The sequence below is a fragment of the Triturus cristatus genome, chromosome 10 (genome assembly GCF_964204655.1).
Source record: "Triturus cristatus chromosome 10, aTriCri1.1, whole genome shotgun sequence".
Lineage (NCBI taxonomy): Eukaryota > Metazoa > Chordata > Amphibia > Caudata > Salamandridae > Triturus > Triturus cristatus.
This window is the reverse complement of record NC_140593.1, coordinates 840,784,970-840,806,394: the sequence shown is the minus strand read 5'-3', so window position 1 is coordinate 840,806,394 and position 21,425 is coordinate 840,784,970. Positions and strand designations below refer to the sequence as shown.

Sequence of the window (21,425 nt, the reverse complement as noted above, 5' to 3'; positions counted from 1 at the left end):
GTACCTTTCATGATGGTTTCTCATGGTTCACCCATGGTGATGTTAGTTGGTTGTTATGTTATGTTATGTTAGGTTAGGTTAGATTATGTACAGACTTCTAGAGTAAAATATCAACCGGGAGGGTATTGTGGCACTGAGCAGGTGTCAATCTAGGCACACCTAGAGCCTAGTGCGAATTCTCGAATAGCCAGGTCTTAAGTTTCTTTTGTAATTCAAGAAGTGAGGAGGAGGCTCTTATGTATTGAGGCAGATCGTTCCACGCTTTAGGAGCAATGTAAGAGAAGGCTCGACATCCAGATCTCATTTCCGTATGTGAGATTTGTGCATGTCTTAACGTTGTTAAGAATATTGTTGTTTATGTACCCAACAACAGTGGATAGATGCCCCAAGTGCCACGACTCGGGGGCCACATTTACACATATGTTATGGTCATGCGTAGTTACTCAGATGTACTGGGCCGAGGTAGCCACTATTCTCACGGAGGCAGCTGCCACCCAGGGGAGGCACAGCCCACTCCTTTCCTACTGGGCATAACAAGGCACACAGCTTCTCGTAAAGGACTGAACAAATTCCTAGATATTGCCCTGGGTCTCGCCAAACGTACAATAGCCACGGCATGGAAGGCACGTCTGGGCCCCAACATACACTCATGGTTGCGCGACCTCCGCTGGGTGCTAGTATTGGAACATACCAACCAGATGGCAGCAGTGGCACGGGCGTCGGCGTCCCCAGGATCGAGCCCTGCCCAATGGCAGTAGTATCTGACACTAATCAAGGCTAGGCTGACTTCGGCATGCCCTCCCCCTTAATCCCGGACATCAACACAGGGCCTTGTACCTCTCAACCTCGTGGGACTCGCACCCTTATATATATATATATACATATATGCCTGCCCGGCTTTAGGACTCACAGGGCCTCTGCCCCCCCCTCCCCCCGTTTGTTCGCATCTCCTCCTCCATCCCTCCGGCCTCCCTCCCCTTCTGTTCTACTCTTCCCCTCCCCCCTAGCTATCAGCATCCCCGGCCCACCCCCTCTGGGTGGGCTGCTGTGACCACCCAGCGGCATACATAACACCTAGCACAGTGCTACACCGGTATATATTATGATGTCGGTTTCCGACAGCCTTTCCATGATGGACTTTCCGACATGGAAAGGCTGTTGGAAAGTGATTTTGGGGCTCCCTTTCCCCTGGCCCTCGCATGTGGCCCAGGCGGGCACCTATGCTGCCCCCTGAAAATCCCTGCACCGTGTAGCAGGCTCCATGAGGTGCCTGCCACACAGTGCAGGGCTTTCCACAAACTTCACTTTTTCAATGGGAGATGGTGCTGCAGGCGATTTCCGCCTGCCGCACAAGCTCCAATAGGGAAATGGGAGTTTGTGACCGCAACATGTGCAGTCACATTGTAATCAGGTGTTAGGACCCGCCGACCTATGGTCGGGCAGTTCTCTCACCAAAACGGTGTCGGTCAGAGGCAACTCCGACCTACATCATAATCAGGGCCTAGATATTAATGTACTTGATAAAACATGGTGTAAACAATATTTAATAATCACTTAAAACAAGAGGTCTTCCTCTGAAAATTTTCAAGCTCAAGAAAAAGGGGATTTAAAATCTCAATTTGTTTAGAATTCATGAAAGATAATGTATCAAGAATTTCATAGAAACCATGTCAAGCAAATCATAAACATATTCTCCTACATATCCTGATTAACACAGTTTAGTGTTCTCATGGATGACCTGTTAATTACTTTTCTCACACACAATTTTTCAGATGATTATAAATGGACAAAATGTTCTGCATTTGCATTTAAGCCCCATAGATTTTCTGTTCCAATCCTTATAATCCATCTAGATTCCACCAACCTGAAGACCAGTTATCGATTTACTCCTCTCTGATTTAAAGGAATATGTTGGATACCATAGAAACACAGTTTGCTTGCAACTCCCTTGTGTTCTTCCCAGATATGGTTTGCTATCACATATGTAAAATCTTAATTATTTATTTATCATAAATGCTGTAGTATCTGAAGCTTCAATTTAATAATTGTGCTACTGATGTACTTTTTTCACACAGACACATTCCAATGCATATACCACATGTGTGCTCTCACAATGTATGTGCTCCTTTATCCCTTCTGTTCGTCCATCCAAGGGAGCAAACATAGTTCTGTTGTTCCCAATTTGCATGCTTTACACTTTTTGCACTTATAAAAACCTGGTTTATTGGGGGTAACCAATTTACCGAGCTTCTCTGATTGGTCATAAAACTTTGTACTAAAATGTCGTCCAGTGATGACATCTTTCTGTATGTTCTACTGAGATGGTTCAGAAGGTGTGTTTTAAGGTCTTCAACCTGTAGCAAGATCTTCCAGTTTTCTTTAATTAATAATTTCACTTCTTTATCTGAGTTGTTAAAATCCATAATATATCTATTATCAAATTCTCAATTGAGGCGTTTCTTGTTTTGGATGTTAGAAGATCTTGTCTATCTTTTTTTTGCGCTCTTATTAATGCATCTTTTAAAACTGTATTGGGATAACCATGTCTCCTGAACCTTTGTGACATCTCTTTTACTTGTCCCTCAAATTCTGTATCTTCCGAGCAATTTCTCCTACCCTTTAAGAATTGTTCATAAGGCACACTCCATTTCAAAGTATCTGGGTGCGCACTATTTGCAAAGAGAATACTATTTCCGCTCATGGGCTTTCTAAAAACGTTTGTTCAGATTTTGTCATTTTCAATATACAGATCAATGTCCAAAAAGTGAATTCTGCTGTTGCTCATCTCATAAGTAAACATTTTGGTCAATGATTCTAAAAATTCTTCCAATTCATCTTGCTTTTCCTCCCAAATTAAAAACAGGTCATCGATGAATCGCAACAATAACACCACTTTTTTCAATTTCTCCACATTTGTATCCGTCCAAATTGTCTCAGCTTCCCAAAAACCCATGGCTAGGTTCGCATACTTTGGGGCATATGAAGTACCCATAGCCATTCCTTGTTCTTGGATATAACATTTTCCATCAAATATAAAAATATTATTTTTAAGACAGAATTTCATAATTTCTAAAAGCATTTCCGAGTGTTCCATCAGGCTTAGTGATCTCGATCTCAAATAATGCCAGCTTGCTTATAGACCATCTTGATGTTTCATAGATGTGTACAGTGATACATCTACAGTTGCCATAATGTAATCTTTTTTCCCAAGGAATGCCATTGATTCAGTTTAAAAAGTCCATTAAATCTCTAATATAGGAGGGTAGGATTGAGATATACGGAAATAAGAATATATCGTCAAATCTTGCGGCGTTTTATAACAAGGAGACAATAGGACTCCTGGAGAGTTATTGATATTCTTATGCACTTTCGGTAGAAATTATATAGTTGGTAAGTCTGGATGATGTTTCTTTAGATAGTAGCATTCCTAATCATCTAAAAGCTCATGCAAGTTTTACATGAAAGAGCAGCATCACTGAATTTGTTGGATCTTTTATCAATTTCTTTCATAGTGGTCCCGATTATTTAGTTGTCTCTTTGCCTCTTGTACATATTTGATTTTATCCATAACAACAATATTACCTCTTTTAGCAGAAGCTTTTATCATTATATCTGAATCTCCTTGTAGTTCATTTAAAGCAGACCAGTCTTCTTTGGTCATATTGCCTCTAGAATCGGCCTTGTATTCTTTTACAGCTATCTTTCTCAGGTCCTCAGATACTATCTCTTGAAAGAGATCAATTTGGTTGCACGGTGGTTACTGCGGACACAATTTCAATTTAATCTTACAGCCACTTGAAGCAGATTTATCATTTACTACTTTAAACTTTAAACTCTATTTATATTTTAAAAAATCAATATTTTTGTCTATTTTCTAATGATATTAGTGTGAACAATATTTTTTCCCCAATATTTTTGCACTTAGCATTATAAGTATAGACTCACGATATTTTGGTGAATGATATTTTTGATACAATATGTTTAGCAACAATATTGTTTATGATGATATTGTGTCAGTGAACCTTCCTGAAGAGGGTTTTATGACATTAGGAGACTGAAACGTCGATGTACTGACCAGAACAACTTCTTCCTAATAAATTAAAATTTGAAATTGGATCAGAGAATAATGTGTTTGTCACATGGGTTTACAAAGAACTGTTGAGTGGTTGTCCTCGCTGTCTTTAGTCACTATGGTGGATATCTCAATTCTTGCAAATAGTTGGGCAGCTAGGATGTGCTTATATTTTTGTCATGTTATAAAGATCATCTTTTCCAGTGCAGAGACCTCTTTTTTCATTAACACGTAACAAGTGATGGATTGCTATTTCATCAAATGCATATTTCTAGCATGTACTTTTATTTTGGAAATGTGTAATGAATACGTCATGAAGTTATGATAAGCCACATCATGCAAAAACAACATTCAGTGATTATTTAGTGATTGTTTAGTTTAGGAATTATTTCAGAAATATCATTAATCTTATGACTTTCCCTTCATAATTCTCTAATGTTATCTATATGAATCACTTGCTTTTATACTTCTTTATTTTAGTTTTAAGCTCTTAAAGCCAGACTGGACACGGTCCAGTTTAGCTGCAGTCTCTATTTTAGTTTGTCGAGTTTGTTTGCCATTGGCCCGGATACTGCATGTCATTATCTTTCACAGAACTCGTGAAGGTGCCAGTTCATCAAAAACAATTACTATTCAGAAACATCTATGGTGACATAAGTCTGATACAAGTTCCCTGTTATCTCTTTCTCAAAGTCAGACAGTGAACGCTTAAAGAAAACATGAGCTAAAGATGAGGCAAATGATTAGTGACTTTTTACTTTTGTCTGCCTGATCACTGACCTGTCTATCTCTGACCTACATACTGCATGTCACTGTCTTTTTAGGGACGTGTGACGGTGTCACATCACCCAGGCAATGACATTGATAAAAAAAAGTGTTCAGTTATCTATATTTCAAGGTCATAGCCCTTTTGATTTTTATACTTTGATCCATGCTGCACAACAGCTGAACTTCTGTGCATCATGGCTAAAAACATTTCAAAGGCAATAGCTCACATAGGGAAGACCTATCGGCTTTGCGAATAGTTGTTTCAGCAGACCACACTGACGAAGGGAAATGTGTACATGTACTAACTACAAGAGAAGAGTTCTTACCTGGATCCTGCTAGCATCAATGGGATATAACCTGTTTAGTGAACTGAATGCTTTACCCTGGGGAGGATGAGAAGCTTCAATCATGACAGCAAGTGCTGAGAACTAGGAGAGTACAGTCCATAAATGCCATCTCACCAAGGCTCATTGCAGTGACTTTCCAAAGTACATTATCCCAATTCAAAATTCGCTACCATAGGGGTTTTGAGCTGCTTGTAGTTTGACAATCAATCAAATCATGGAATTAGAAGTGAATTACCCATGGGTGTCCAGGGCTCAAGGGTGCAGAGACTGCAATTAAAGTTGGTGTGACTTTATAGCCTTACAGAACAGAGAAGATCCTGACAACTTCTCTGGTGTGCAGGTGGGAAGTTCCATAAGGCAATTCCCTCCTGTGCCAGCCCTTTGCTTTCTATGGGTTTTCCGGCACCATTTAGGACTAGTTTGCAAGGGTTCTCTTGGGCATAAACACAGTAAGTTGCAGAGATGAGATGGGTGTGGAGCTTGGAGCACGTATTGAAATATGTAGTGGTGTTATGAGGACCTATGAGGACGCAGAGTTCAGAGCACATGGGAAGACAGAAAGTGAACGGCATATGTATGAAAAATTAGGTGGAAGCTTCATGGTATCAATGTCTTGTATGTGTGCAACAAACACTATTTGGTTGCAAACTGGTTTGGACATTATTTTTAACGCTTTAGTGAAACTGCGGTGCTCCATTGAGTCTAACAGTCATATATTTTTGTCTTCCCAGGTCCGCCGCTTTCAGGAGGTGACCCTTAATCGACTACAGGGCATTGCCGAAAACTATAACATCTCATATAACATCGATGCCCAGTTCCAGCACCTAACTGAACAGTACCGAACCATGACCAGCAACCTGGACTCCACCCGCACCTCGTTGCAGGGCGACATGGGTAGCTTAAAGGTCTGGATGAAGAAACTGCAGCGCAAGAACAAGAAGCTGGAGCTGAAGGTCTCATCCCTCGAGAAGGCAATGGGTGAAAGAACCAAACAAAGCTCTCGTGAGAGGAAAGAGCAGACTGTCATCCTGACCAACCTGACGCAGGAACTTGGCATACACAGGCACGACCTTGCCTCCTTGACTAGCGGACAGAGAGAGTTGAAAGATCAACTTAAAGGAGTCCAAGAAGAGTTCCGGGGTGAAGGGGCCCGAATAACTAGCCTTGAGGAGCGCCTCAAACAGGCCGTCCAGAACGAGATCTTGGCTCCGAGTTCCCTCTCGGCGGCAGAACTCCCGAATGAGACCCCGCAGGGCAAGCAACTGACAATCGTAGGCCCAGATCTCCAGGACAATCCAGAACCGCCGCATAGCACCTTAAAACTCCAGACAAAGCACAGGCAGAAGCAGCGGCTGCAGCAGAAATACAAGCACCTTGTCCCTCCTCAGGCCGCCAAGCTACTGAGCCAACTTCGACAGGAGAAAGGGGCCGAGCAGCAAGAGCTGCCAATGGTGGCAGAGGCACAGGCCTCAGGCCAGCAAGGAGAGAGTGTGCAGCAGGTGCAAGAGCCAGAAGGCAGGAGAGAACCGTTAGAGTTTCCCGCGCCGGGAGAGCCTCACGTGCCAGCACTAGAGCCACGTGCCCTCAGACAGGCGCAAAAAAGCCTGCAGGAAACGCCAAATGAGCCAGGTGTCCTGGGAGAGCCACCGTCGGTCAGGCGGTTGGAGAATGGCGCCACAGAGCAAGCTGTGCCAGCGGCGTTGACAGCCACCAGGAGACCTCCAGAGCCAGCCGCCCCCGAGGAGCAGGAGCCGCCCCCTAGGGCGCAAGGCACAAGTATGTCTGGCGTGTTAACGAAGATCTATGTTCACTATTAACCTCGACTATTATGGGTGGGCGTCAGATATTCCGGGCCCTGCTGTGCGCGCGAGGTCCTGTGAAGGGAGAGGACAGCTGAGCATTCTTAAAGCTTCTGCGGCGTCTCGAGGCTTTCTTTGCTGGGTGTATCTGTGCTTAGCTTTACAAAAGCCCTCAGCGCCATATTTACTTAAAATGTGCATTGCAAGTTGGTGTGTTTCCCCGCTATATATCAAATAGCTATCTTCTAATGGACGCCTTCCAACCAGAGCCTCCCTTCCAGATCATGACATCCACCTCTCCTCCCTCCTCTTCTAAGGGCCTATTTTTACATGCCTACGATCAGGTTTTAGCACAATGATGTCATCTCTCCGTACAGATTTCACCTCTGGTACTCATGTTTTGCCAGTCACTGATTACCAGAATCAGATTCTGTGCCTTAAACGTGTAACAAGTATAAGGCCCTTCCTCTTCTCTATTTTTTTATCATAACTTCCTTAAAGGCGGGTCCCTTCGCCACACGTCCCTCACAGCTTTCTTTGGCTGTGGGCACTGACACCCTGCTGCCACATCACTCTACTCCGTGGACATGTCTGTGGAACTCCCTTTTTTCACGCACCACACACATGAATACAATTACAATACAATACCGTCATCACGAATCCATCTTCCACACACCCCTCCATACCAGTCAACCATTGGGCTGCCCCCTCCCCCGTCAGTTTTCATAGGTGGGGTTACTGGGCTGGGGCTGCTGGCCTCGAAGTCTGCAACACCTAAAATATTCACCTGAACTTGTCAGACGATAGTTAATGCTTAAAGAAGTCATTTTTTAATTCTTTCCTTTCTGAGCCCTGCACCTCTGTTCAGTCATTTCACTTACAATAGGACCATAAGCATCTTGGACTCTACATGTACAGAGAAAGAACAGAAAGGAATAAAATCCCTTTTATCACTTCCCCTCCTCAGTCACAAATATGCAGCGGGGACACAGTGACAAAAGACAAGGTCTCATTAGAATTTAATTAAAAGACTGAGAGCATTCAAAACAGAAACATTTTGGGAAGGATTTTTCACTTGAAAGAAAAAGTAATAAAAATGTATAAAATATTTTACGTTATTTTACAGTTGGATTTATGCTTGCAGCACAGCAAACTGCATTACACAAAGAAACCTGACTGAAAAGTTCAAATCAAGACATGGACCAAGACACCAAAGTCTTATTTCACTACAATCACTTATCGTATATGCATACTCATTTCACATGGACACCTTTACTGAATACAAACCTTATTTTCTCTAAATTAACAATGAACACCTCAGGACCCAAATCTTTAACCTGTTTTTTTTCCAGTGGGGAGGCACATGTGAGCACACAGGAGAGCGCTGGCTATTACAGAGAGAGAACAGGGCTTTTAAATTTAGTTCCAAGGTTTATTATAGCCTTATAGCCTGCCATAGCGGGCTTTAACGGCTATTAAAGACCCACTCCAGGGTTAAAGGCCCGAGTCGAAGGCGAGGGCCTTTAACATGGGAGTGGGCCTTTAATAGCCGGTATAGCCCAGCTACGAAGGGCTATAAGGCTATTAGGACATTCTGCCACTAGAGGGCAGAATGATCTAACAAATAAAACAAAGGCCTCTCAGAGCCCGAGGGGCTTTAAATCCACTTGGGCTCCGAGAGGCCTTTGTAAAACAACAATGGAATGTTGCTTTGCAGGCTTTTACCGGCCTGTAGAAGCTCGGAGCACTCCATTGTATTCAATAGGGTGCTCCGCATTCCAATGTTCTAATTTGCATTATAGTAGGATACTCATACTGCAGTTGCTAGGCCTGACTCCATTGGTGCATCTTTCTACTCCTGACACCTGGTAAATCTGTCTGTGATCATTATTTCTCAGAGTGAAGGCGACTGTTGGGATGCGGGTCTAATTGATTGGATCACATAAGAAAACATTAGGTTGCTTTTTGGTATTGTTCACATGCAAAGTGAATCTCTTCTGGCCACTCTAGCCTTTAAACGAAACCACCAGTTTGTTGCCTTGATGCGCACAATTTGAGTGTCAAAACCATGACATTTTGAGGTCGAATTTTCCCCACACTATCCCCTATAAGGTCTTCAGTTGCTTTTTATATCACATATAAATGCAGCCATATAAATATAAATATCACATATAAATAAAGCCATATTAAATGGCACTGTGGGGCATTGTCAACACATAAATAGTATTGGTATTAAATGCATTTATTGGCATGTAAAACAATAAAACCACGGGTCACAGTGGCCCATTTCAGGAGATCTGCAAATCCAATGCAAAAAATCTCCTGTCCAACAAAATGAAGTAGAGGTATTTAGGCACCTACAAACTAATTCTAGTCGAACATGTCTCGGGAAGGTAGGCCACCATAGTCTTCACTCTGGCTCATTCAAGGCTCTACAAGAGAAGGGTACAGCAGAGTGATAAGAAACAGAAAAACATAACTAATGCGTGCTAGGCGGCCCCTTTCATCCTGCTAACAAGTGTCCCTGTTACTTTGGCAGGACAAAGTAACTCCCCAAACCTAGGGCACATTCAAGACATTGAAAGACCCTCAACGTACTTGAAACGGGACCACAAAATTCAGCTGTGGAGAGACTCAGTTCCTGGACCCTAAGCTCTCTTGAAATGCCTTTGCAGAGTTAACCTGTGAAAAGATAACCCTCGTTCCCCTGTGGTCAATCCTTAGGCAGTGAAGCCGCCTGCAGCTGTAAACCCTTCTGACGCCATATCTGATACAGCCTCTGGTAGGACCTCTTCCTGGTGAGTTTGGTGGGATGCAAATCCTTGGAAATAAACACAATATGATCTTCCACCCGCAGAACAATTTTCTTCAGGACTGCCTCACTCAAAATCCTATTTCGCAAATTGTTAGATTCCACTACTACTAACACAACTCCTCTACCCAGCTCTGATTTTCTTGGTTTGCGGAAAAGTTTATTTGCCTTCCAGATCGCTGAATGAATCTCAGTAGGTGATAGGTACAGCACATTTAATACCAATGGTACTGGTGTCTTCCCAGAGCAAGAGAGAGAAAAACACAAAAGGGGAAAGAAGGAGGAAGAAAAACACAGAAAAATAATGACTAAGAAAGAAAGCAAGGATAAAAAAGAAGCTGAAATATTGACATAAAAGGGGAAGGAGTGTTATGGTGGATGAAAGAGACATGAGGTGGAATCTAGAGTGCACTGCCTCGTTCCCCACTCCCCTCTCTGCCCTTCTGAGTCCCTACTTAATGATGTTTTCCGTGGCAGCGTTTCCAATATCAGCCATAAGGCCATTATACCATAAAGACCACCAGATGTCACTAGTAACCCAAAATTAGTTGCAAGTTTAATCAAGATCGCATAAAATAATTATGATTTATAGTCTATGAATCCACTTCACAAAACAAAAAAAGTACGTCCATTTGAACGCTCTTTTACTCTTTCTAGTGGTAAATCACGAACATTTCCAAATCTGGGAAACTTTACAATTCGCAGGTTTCCAGGCGCCTTACTTGGAATGCTGCGTGTATATTGCCCGCACTCACTCCATTTTCTCCAATGCGTAGTCGGCGATAGGGTGCAATGAAGCATAGGGCAAATGCATCCTGACGCGCCAATACACTTTTTTCTTTTTTTTTCTCCAAGGGGAAAACACTGTTCACACTGGAGAAACCTCTTGCCCTGTATCCCCTCCAAACTGAGATGCACGTTTCCAGGGCTTTAAGTAGTCCGGGTCCCTCCAAGTCTCACACCCAGCAGAAATAAAATAAAAAATACAAAGAAAAGGTTCCCTATCACCCATGTTTATGTCCTAAAATTTACAGGCAAAAAAACTCAATATCTATTTAAACGTTATGGTAACCCATGGCAACGATGTAGTTTCTGTTTACATTTCACGTTTTATTTAATCTTGCATTCTATAAGAGTCTTGACTTTTTCCAGGATGTTGTTTTTCTGTAGTGTTGTTTTCATGGAGCATATGACACTTTTATAGCGCATACTGTAAAAAGAGTCACCTCTAGGTGTCTGTGTGAGTTCAGATTTTGGGTGGGTGTTTATAACGAGCCACAAATCAGAGTTCTGGAGTTGAGGGTGAAGGTAGTCCAAGGCAGCGCACAAGTCCTATAAAAAGAAGTGGGGAGACTGACCAAGTAAGACAATATGCAAGTGACCTCATGACGTCACAATGTAGCGCTATAAAATAAATAAAATAGTGTTATTTAAATTATTTCTGTAAATACTGGGACAGACTAACCCATCTGCCAGTCTTACAGTGTCTGCATTTATATACAGGGACAGAACAAATGCTTTAGCATGCCTCTCTTAAGTACCTGTGAAGAGAAGGCAAGCTGTGTGCCTTTGTTTCCCTCTGCGGCATTTACATTTAAATGTAAGGTTCCAGGCGGCCGCCAGTCAACATATACAAACAAAAGGAGGCCGGATGGCACCTTAACTGAGGCCCAGCTGGAGGTGAAAAAAAGGCTCCCCTGCTGCCTGCACATTGCTGCTGGGAATGGAAAGCAGGCAACACGCAGGTGCTGCTGAACGTGTCCCGGTGTCTGAAAACTACACTGGGACAAGTTCAGCATATTTTTGTGGGGCCCAACTGCTTGGCAGGGGGAACGGCGTCCACCCTGTGAAAAGAGTGGGGGGATGCCGTGTACCTGCATTGTCCCCCGACTCGAGCCCTCCATAAAGGTGTTCAGAATATGTGCTCATCCAATCCGAGGCTTCACTGCAGATGGTACAGAGCAATGGTCACGTGCCAACTGTAATTGTGATTCAGTGTGCTAAAGTGTGTGAAGGAGGTACACAGCTCTCGAAATATTGATGAAAGTAAAAGAAAGTGTAGGCTTTAGAGGTCAGAGGCTGTATTGTGTATTTAGGGGGATGGTGAAGTGAAGAAGATGCAAGGAAGTACTTGGAGGTGAGAGTGAAAAGTGAGATGAGGTGTGAGATATGCAGATGGAGGATTTCAGAAAGATTTAGGGACAAAAAGTCGCAGCAGGTGCAGTACACGCGATGGGGCGGGGGAAGTCGACAGACGATGGAATAGCATTTATTTATTTATTTTATTTTCCCTATTCTGTCATCTATCGACACCCCCCCCCCCCTCCTGCCACCCCGCCCACTGCACTTATCTGCGTCGGCCACCACCGCAAAAAGGGCATAAGTGTATAAGAGAAGCTGAAGAGGAAAGTGGTGAGAAGGGAAGAATGGGAGTGATTGAGGCACTTCAAAGACTATTACCCTTTCCACAGACTGTACGAATGTTTAATTCAGTCTCATATTTTCAGAATTGAACATTTCTAATTTTAATTATTTACAGCAAAATCATTGTTGTTATTTATTTATCTGCTACTACTAGCAAGCATTGCCAAAGCCAATAGGTGTGGCTTGTTTTAAGTGTATGTATGTTACTCTGTTATGTCTGATACAATAACAGAAAGAACACAGAGAGGTACCAAAATACTGGCCAGGTGGTACACTATGGGAAGCACAGGATTTTAGTTAATGTGATAAGATTGTCTCCTGAGGCGGAAGCCGGGAGCTGTTACTCGCTGTAAAGTTTGCGCCGTATGTTATTTGTATTTTAATTCACTCACGTCTTTTTATCCTGCTATTCTTGGACCCTTGGTTCACTGCCTGTCACTGAGCCGATCAGGTGCTGGGTTTCGGGAGGGAAGGCACACATTTGCTCCGTCACAGGAGCGGGCGGACATCTTGGGGGAACATTGATATCAGCGCGCTCCTCTGGCTCTATTAGAGAGGATGCAAATGCGTACGCGCAGTAGACGCGCACAGCGGGCGCGCCGGCGGCGCGCGAAAGGCAAACCCGTCCGCGCCCAAACGAGCCCAGAGTCCAGAAACGCTGCCATTACCAAGGTAAATATGCACCATTTACATTCAAATTAAAACGCGTGCTCAAGTAAATAATTGCTCTCATTTGAATTGCACTCAGAAGCTCCCGCTCATCTTGGAAGGGCCGGTTACCTGCAATCATTGCCAATTTCTAATGGCAATATCTGCAGGCGCTTCTTCAGCTCGGGGCAGAATGGTAGAGCCAGTCGCCATGTGCCACAAAAATATCTTGTGTAATGTTAGATCCGTTGCCAAACATCCATTTGAAATACGGGACATGATGGTCTCACATGATCCTGCTTTGTGTTTTTTTACTGAAGCGTGGCTATCCCCCACAAACCACGCCATGATTACTCTGGCTATACCAGAGAATTATACATTTATTCACTTGGATAGGGAAAATAAAATAGGAGGAGGCATTGCCATTGCTTTTTAAAACAATTTGGATGTGAAATGGGTCTTTACGGTTAGTAATGATTGCCTAGAATTAGGTATTTTTAAAGTTTCTTTGTCCCCTTCCGACACATGGTACGGTGCTTTAGTATATCGGCCTCCAGGACCTAGAGCGAAATTTGCAGATCTCCTGATAGAACATCTCGCATTACATGTACTTGCTGCAAATAAATTCCTTTTGCTCGGAGACTTCAATTTCCATGGCGAAAATGTTGCTGATCCTGAAGTAAACAAACTTTTTTCCTCCCACAAACTCATGGGACTTACCCAAAGAGTTGAAGGCGCCAGCCATAGTGCAGGCCATCTATTAGATCTGGTCTTTTCCAACACGGACCAGATACGATGTGACCCTCCAGATCCCCTTCTCTGGACAGACCATTTTATGATCACGATCCATACACAGCAGTCATGCCAAAACAGTTCCAGACGACCTATTAGACAAGATCTTGAGCAGCGGAGGATCTGGCGTAACCTCTCTCATTAGTGGCATTTAATGAGGTTTTCTCCCCTGATCAGACAACGAATATTATGGAAGTATCCAAACAACTGGAGACTTTCAACATTGCCTTAGAATCGGCCTTTGATGCAGTCATACCAAAAAAACAAGTGAGCTCCCTACAACGACGATCTTCTACTCCTTGGTATTCGCTGGAACTGAAAATGGAAAAGGCCAGTTGTAGGCGACTGGAAAGAAAGTGGCGCACTAGTAAGACTGATAAAAACAGAGTGCTCTATAGGCAGTCCCTGTCTAAATACCATTTGAATTTAAAAGCTGCCAGACGACGGTTTATCATTAATCATATTGATAATGCAAGCAATTCCCCGAAAATACTGTTTGGCATAGTACAGGACTTTGTTTCCCCTAAAGTCTGCAGACAGACGCCATTGGAATCGCAGGAGTTGTGTAATTCTTTGGCAACTTATTTTCGTGAGAAGATATTACAAATTTACGTGAATTTCCCTACGCCCACCACCCTTGAATTGGCATCTTCGTTCAAACCTGAGGAGCAGAATAAGATAGTAGCTAGCTCCCTAAACAGTGTTGAACAAGCTACAATGGAGGAGGTCACAAAAGGCCTTGTTGGGGCTAAATCCGGGTCACCATTAGATATTTGTCCACCTAAAATCATGGCGTTTTTAGCCTCTAGCTGTGCCCCGGTAATCCAAGACATATTTAATCATTCTATCCTTACTGGTACCATTCCAGCTACCTGGAAGGAGGCTTTCGTTCGCCCTAAATTAAAAAAACCTACGGCGGACCCCTCAATTCTTGGTAACTACCGCCCTATTTCTCTGCTACCATTGCTGGGAAAAATACTGGAAAGTATTTTTTTTTTTTTTTTTTTTTTTTTTTTTGAAAAACCTTTATTGATGTTTCAATCATTTACACGTATGGGCCTACAACCCCCCGGGGCCGGCCGCTAAATAATCAGGATAATAAAAGCGAATGTCAACACAGGCGGCACCTCGGAGAGCGAAGTCGTAAGTCCAACATAGTCCGGCCAATAAGCCGCGCAGGTAGGGCACCAGGAGAGAGAAGGTTTTTCATTTTATGATGAAACGAAAGAATAGGATCAGGTGCCAGACAATTTACTAACAGCAAGAAGGGCCAGGATAAGAGACCAACAATAAGCAGCAATACAGTTAGGCGATGGTGCAGGCGCGAGAAAATACGGATGGGGAAAGACATCAAAGAGAGTTGCGCCTACTGGTCCCCGTACCTAAAGCCCAGCGAACCCCCCAGAAACTGTGGCACACATGAAGAGCAAGCGATTCACAATCAGGGTGGTGTATCGCACTGATCCCAGAAAAAGAAAGCAAAAAGAGACAGTGGAGAAAAAGGAGGCCATGGAAAAGAAGATAAAGACGAAAGAGTCCCCTCCCCCATCCCCCCACCCTGCACCTCTGCAAATGAGTATGGCCCCACCCCCCAGCAGTGTGCCTGTCGCCCTGGAACTAGACCCGAAATATAGAAGAGACAGGGAAAAAGAGAGTGAAAAAGGGCCCACCCAGACGGGTGGGCGGAGAGAATATAATAAGTTGGAGGAGGGCCATCAAAACATATCCCCGGCTTCTCCCTCCCGCACGGTGAGGTCTCCCCCCAACAAACAAGTAGCGGTACCAAGCCGATCATATCAACAAAAATAGGGGAGGGGGGGGGGGATGGGAAGCATTACACACCAACTGTTCGAATGACCCCGGGAGTGCACAGCTATAAGTCCGCCTATCAATGAAGTGACCACCCTCGAAGGATCAGCCTCAGCCTTGACCGCTTTTTGCGATTCTGCCCATACCTGCCCCTTGACCCAGCACCATGTCCAATGTCCCAAGGTATAGGAGTGTCCAAAAACAGGTGGGAAACGCCGCACACAGGTGGGGTGGAAGTCTCTGGGCATCCGAACAGACCGCTTCATGGAGGGGCGTCTTTTCCAGTGCTGCCCCAGGATCTGCACTGCCCACAAGGACCTGAGAGGCCGGAGCAGCCAAATGAGATACACGTTGCCGGAAGTGTCCCTGGGCCGCCGGAGACCGCGCACGGGACAAGGCCACCATCTTCCGCGCAGGTCCAATACCTCCGGAACAGATCAAGTTCACAGTTGGCCGACCACACGGTAGCATACCGTCCGAAGTGTCCGGCTGTACACTAAGCGCGGGGGGGGCCACAACATCTTTCTCTTGTGGGCAGTGTGGAAAGCCACTGCGTATCTGTGGACCAGCATGCCGCCACTGTCCCAACGCTGTTACAACACCATCTAGCTTCCCCCCCAGGACCCCGGCGCCATGAGCAAAGGAGTAATGAAGGGCACCCAGGGCCTCCAGGAGGTCGCCATATCCCAGAGCGGCTCCCTCCGATCGCTCCGCCACACTCCCAAAAGTCACACACCCCCAGTCCCGCTGCGTCCCAGCGGACAGGATGGCCGGCTGCATAATGACAAAATGGCCGCTGGGAAGGCCCGACTCGTGTAGGGGCCAGGACCAAGGGAACAACGCCTCGAGGGCCACGTCGCTGAAGACAAAGATCCCGGGACAGGCACAGATCCAGCCGTTGCGCGGTCACAGGCAACAGTCGCCTCCGCCACGGACCATCTCCCGCAAAGAGCCGGGAGCAGCCCGCAAGGATCAAGGCGGGCCAGGGACGGCGCCCAGGCAGCTCACCAACAAAGGCAGGGGCAAACGCCACAGAATCCGGAGATCGTACACCCGGGCATGCCCTCAGTCCGCAGCGCTCAGTAGAGGGGAGCGGCCACGGCAAAATGCAGGCCGAGGGGGGCTCCACTCCGGTGGACCGGCTCCACCCAGGCACCACAGGCCGCTGTTGTTCAACTGCCACCCGGCCAAGGTGCCCACTCGAGGTCCCGGCTTCGGGACCGCACGGGCCGCAAAGTTCGATCGCTGATTTCTCCGGTTGTATGGCAGTCAGAAACCTCGGAGTCACACGATCGGTTGCCACTTTCACTTACGAACACTTTCTCGTGGTGCAGAATAAGGATCTCTTGCAGGATATCCGTGCGGGGTGCGGAGGCTCACGGAGCCGGGAATCTACGCTGCCGTCTCGATCGCCATCTTGGCTCCTCCTCTGGAAAGTATTATTAATCGACAGTTACGTTTTTACCTGGAAGATAATCATATTTTGGATCCCTCACAATCTGGTTTCCGGCCAGGTTTCAGTACGGAAACCGCCAATTTGGCGGTAACCGACTCTCTTAGACTAACTGTCGATGCGGGAGGGTCAGTAATTCTGATCCTCCTAGATCTCTCCGCAGTTTTTGATACTATTTCACACTCTAAGCTGACGGAGAGACTCCGGGCTTGTGGTATAAATGGGACAGCCCTGAAATGGCTTGAACATTTTCTGTCCGAAAGAACCCAAACTGTCATGCTGGGACCCTACTCCTCACGGAAAATGCTTCTTGACAGGTGAGTTCCTCAGGGCTCTTGTTTAAGTCCCACCCTCTTTAATATATACATGGCTCCGCTGGCACGGATTGTCGAGCAACTGGGTTTTGAGACCATCTCATATGCTGATGATACTCAGCTTATGTTTACCATCGGACCAAACCTAGAGCTCGACAAAATCCGTTTTGCTTCCGGAATGCTTGCCATCTCCGACTGGATGACAAGAAATTGTCTCCAGCTCAACCCGGAAAAGACGGAGGTTATGTTGATGGGTAAAGCCATTGAAAGATGGTCGGATGACTGGTGGCCTGTCGAATCGGGCCCTGCCCCCTCTCCCAAACAGTCTGTGAAAAACCTAGGTCTAAAATTGGACCAGACCTTGACCATGAAGGATCATATTGTGGCAACAGCAAGTTCATGTTACTATGGTTTAAAGCTTCTTAGGAAATATTTTCCTTATCTGCCCACTTTCCACCGCAGAACTTTAGTCCAGGCAATGGTCATTAGTCGTCTGGACTATGGCAAAGCCCTGCTGGCCGAAATGGGACAGACCCAATTGGCCAAACTCCAAGTAATTCAGAATACCGCAGCGCGACTGATCTTAAATCGCCCGGCAGGATCGGCTTCGGCCCCTCTGCTGAGGGAATTGCACTGGTTAACAATAAATAAGAGATCCTTTTTTAAGATTTGCTGTCTTACACATAATGCATTGAACGAAAGAGGCCCTTTCTATTTGCGAAAAAAACTATTAAAATATTTCCCCTGTAGGAAACTTAGATCCAGTACTCTGGATCTCCTTCAGGTTCCCAGAATTTGCCTCATCCGCACTGGAGGTAGAGCCTTCTCATACCTGGCGCCAAGATATTGGAATAAGTTCCCTCCAGCTTTGCGTAAAATTCCAACTCTAAGCATTTTTAGGAAACAGCTGAAAGCTTTCCTGTTCTAATCTTCCTCTTCTGCTTTCTTGGATCTTTCTATCCTCAGTACATCCTACTAGTTAGCGCCGAGATGCTCCAGGGTGAGTTGAGCGCTCTATAAAATTACTTAACATAACATAACACGCCCTAAATTGTATAGGCCACACCTCTTGGAAAGGATACCTAGCTACGCTTCATAGGTCACGCACATCTAAAGGAGCCTCCTTTTTTAATCTCACTTAAACCCTGCAAGTTCCTGTTCCCAACATGGAACCGGAGTTACTCCAGCCCTTTGCTGGACTATAACTCTTACCGTTTATTGGTGGCAAAGGGTCAGACAAGAGTTTGTTAATGGCCACAAACTTATAAGTTTAAGGACATTCAGAAACTTACAAAGCAACCACACTTCGTCCCACTCCCTCCCATCCCTTGCAAGGGGTTTACTAATGTGTTATTCTTTGCACGTGTGGTTGAGAATTACAAAGTAGTAAAACCATTTACAGCAGTGTGTAATTCTTTTGTGAATTCCTGATGGGTATAAATGAAGATATTTTGGCCATAAGCCTTCATGTATTGCCAAAAAGATGTGTGTGTGTGTCTCTTTCTTTTGAGAGAGTGCTTCAAAAAACTAAACACAGTTATTTTTGCTTTGGTTGGCTGTATAACCTACACCAGTATCAAGGTGCATGTCGAGTTAGAATAGCAAATGCACACTATCTTACTTTCAGTGGCTGACCTCTTATACATTGGTATGATGTATTTTGTGGGTTGGTATGTATTGATTTACATTATATAATATATTTTATAATAGTGCCCTGGGACATCCCAATTAGCTTTTTGTGCTGCATGTGATATTCATTGGCCCTGCTGCTCTGTGATTGTGTAATGCTGATTTGGTGGTTTCCAAGTTTTGGGCTGCTCTTGTTTCACTTTCTGCTGCTCTGTGAGGCTCCTGTGTCCTTCTTTGGGATTTCTATGTCCTGCTACTCAAACGTTCTCCTTTGTTCTGATGCTGTCTGCACTGTGAATTCAGTTCAATTATTTACTTTATTCGCATTTAACAAATTCTTAAAATTGCAAAGAGAAATCACAGTGCAAAATGAGCAAAACATGTTAAAATCGGCAATTGATTATTTGGTAGACTAACAGTATTCTCAGAAATATCCAATGCTAAAAACCTGCAGCACCCCTGACTGAGATATAAAAATCAACCAGCAATTAATTTTATAGAACACAGAATAATAAATACAAATATTTAAAACAAGCGAGTTAAAACAGCAGCACCTCACCTACACGTGGTCTACCTGATCCCACAGCAAACAATGGATATTATATTAAACATCCTTACAACAGTTCTTTAGACAATAAAAAAATCTGCAATTTGGACTAATCCAATCAAACAACCCCCCACTGTGAATTCATAATAATTTGCTGTTGTGCCATTTACCGATGTTTCTTTTCACTCTGTGTTCCTTCTTGAGTGCTGGTCATTCTCTGTGTGTCTTTCTTTGTCTGTGGTGTCTTTGTTCTAGATTATCCTAAATTCCAAGGAAGTTTCCAGGAATTTCTACCTCAAGAAAACTTTGAAACAGGGCGCCCAGTGGTGCAACCTGTGGTATACTTTTCCAAAACCATGACTATAAGACATGAGTTTTGCAGAAAGGTCAGGTAACCTGGATTTACAATTTGACATCACTCCCAATCATTTTTCAAAATATCTTTCTTCATTTCTACCCCGTCTTCAATCATGTTTCTTATTAAACCTCTTTCAAGTATTTCATGAGTCATATAATATGACTGGGAACCTACTCAGCACGGACACCATGTGGAAATATATACCTTATGTCACACCAATCTTGAAGTCTCAGGCCTCAGGGCGGTAGAGAGATATGGTAGTATTAATGTAATAATTACCATTATGGATGCCTTAATGTCTCAATATGATAAATGCAACAGCAGTAATGTTGCAAGGATTCTGCACATGCACAGAACTATGCGCAGGAAACCAGGACCTCAGTGAATTGTGGTGTACTAAAAACTCCCCTCAGTACCCAGAATCCCTATCCGACTAGCATCAGTGTCTCATTCATTCCCTGTATCATCTCGAAGCTACCAATGATTAGACAACCCAGAACATGCGACTTAGAGTATTCTCAGGAATGGTGGGAATCAGAAACACCTTTTCGTTATTATTCTCATATCAGTCCACAACAAGAGTAATCAGAGACACAGTAAAGTTTAAAATGTTTATTTTTAACTACGTGCCCTAAGATGCAGTACTTTGGCTAACATAAGCAGACAAATGATTAAAAACAAAACCATCAGCATTGTTACAATACCATAGAAAATGAAGGGAGAAATCATATTACAAATGATAGTGGAATATAGCCACCCTCCCTTCGCTAGTAAGCTAGTTTTATGAAACTAATAGAAGGTCTCTAGGCTTGAATGGGGAACCCCATACCGTAAATATCAGCTTAGGTGAATGACATCACAGGATCAGCTCTGCTCTGTGTCTAGAAAAGGTTTTCTCCAAAGTGTCTGAATCATGAATGCAAATGCAATATTAAAGGCACCCGAGCTTCAGATATTTGCAGCTGTGTGCGTGTTATGGCTAGAGCATGGGCCGATCAACATGAATTCAAAAGCATACATTGTTATTTGACTTTGACGGCTTATGCACACAGTGTTCCGACTAAGGTCACCAGGGCCGGACTGGGAACCACAACCGGCCCTGGCAAAGTGCTCGGCCGCCACCCCCGGGGTGGGGGGGGGGGGGGTGCCGCAAAGCTCTTTGCCAGGGCCGGTTTTCGGACGATTTTGTTACAGGGCCGATTTTGCAGCTAAACGGCCTTGTAACAAAAACGGCCCCCAGGGGCCCAAAACCGGCCCCCACCCGTGCGGCGCACACCGGGGGATTGCCCGGTGCCCGCTACGGCCAGTCCGGCCCTGAAGGTCGCGGTGCACGTCTAGGGATGTGAACAACAGACCGTTCTCATGTGAAGAAAAAGCAAGCAAGCAGTTTTTCTTGTAATAACAGCTACCTGCAGTGTCGTGTGCAAACGCAGCAAAAGTGGCAACATGGCGTTTTACATCTAAGGCGCTTATGTTAACATAGCAATGTGTGTACATGGAACTCCGTCTCCACTACAGTAACACATTTTAGACAGTGGATATGCAGCCACTGTGCTACCTCAGAAGGGCACTCAACTAGATTATCCTTTATCTTGTCATACTTATCATCAACTGAGATAATCAGTTGAGTGTCATCAGCATGCATAAAGATCT

The 21,425-nt window shown here is 44.5% G+C and overlaps 1 protein-coding gene across 2 annotated transcripts in view; it reads left to right on the top strand.

The window, feature by feature from the left end:
• The window catches only part of PTX4 (pentraxin 4), a 71,763-nt gene that overhangs the window by 38,617 nt on the left and 11,721 nt on the right, over positions 1-21,425 (top strand). For both annotated transcript variants that reach the window (XM_085628473.1, XM_085628471.1), the window contains exon 2: positions 5,919-6,963. In XM_085628473.1, the coding sequence (XP_085484599.1) occupies positions 5,919-6,963 (1,045 nt within the window). The remainder of the gene's footprint in view (positions 1-5,918; positions 6,964-21,425) is intronic.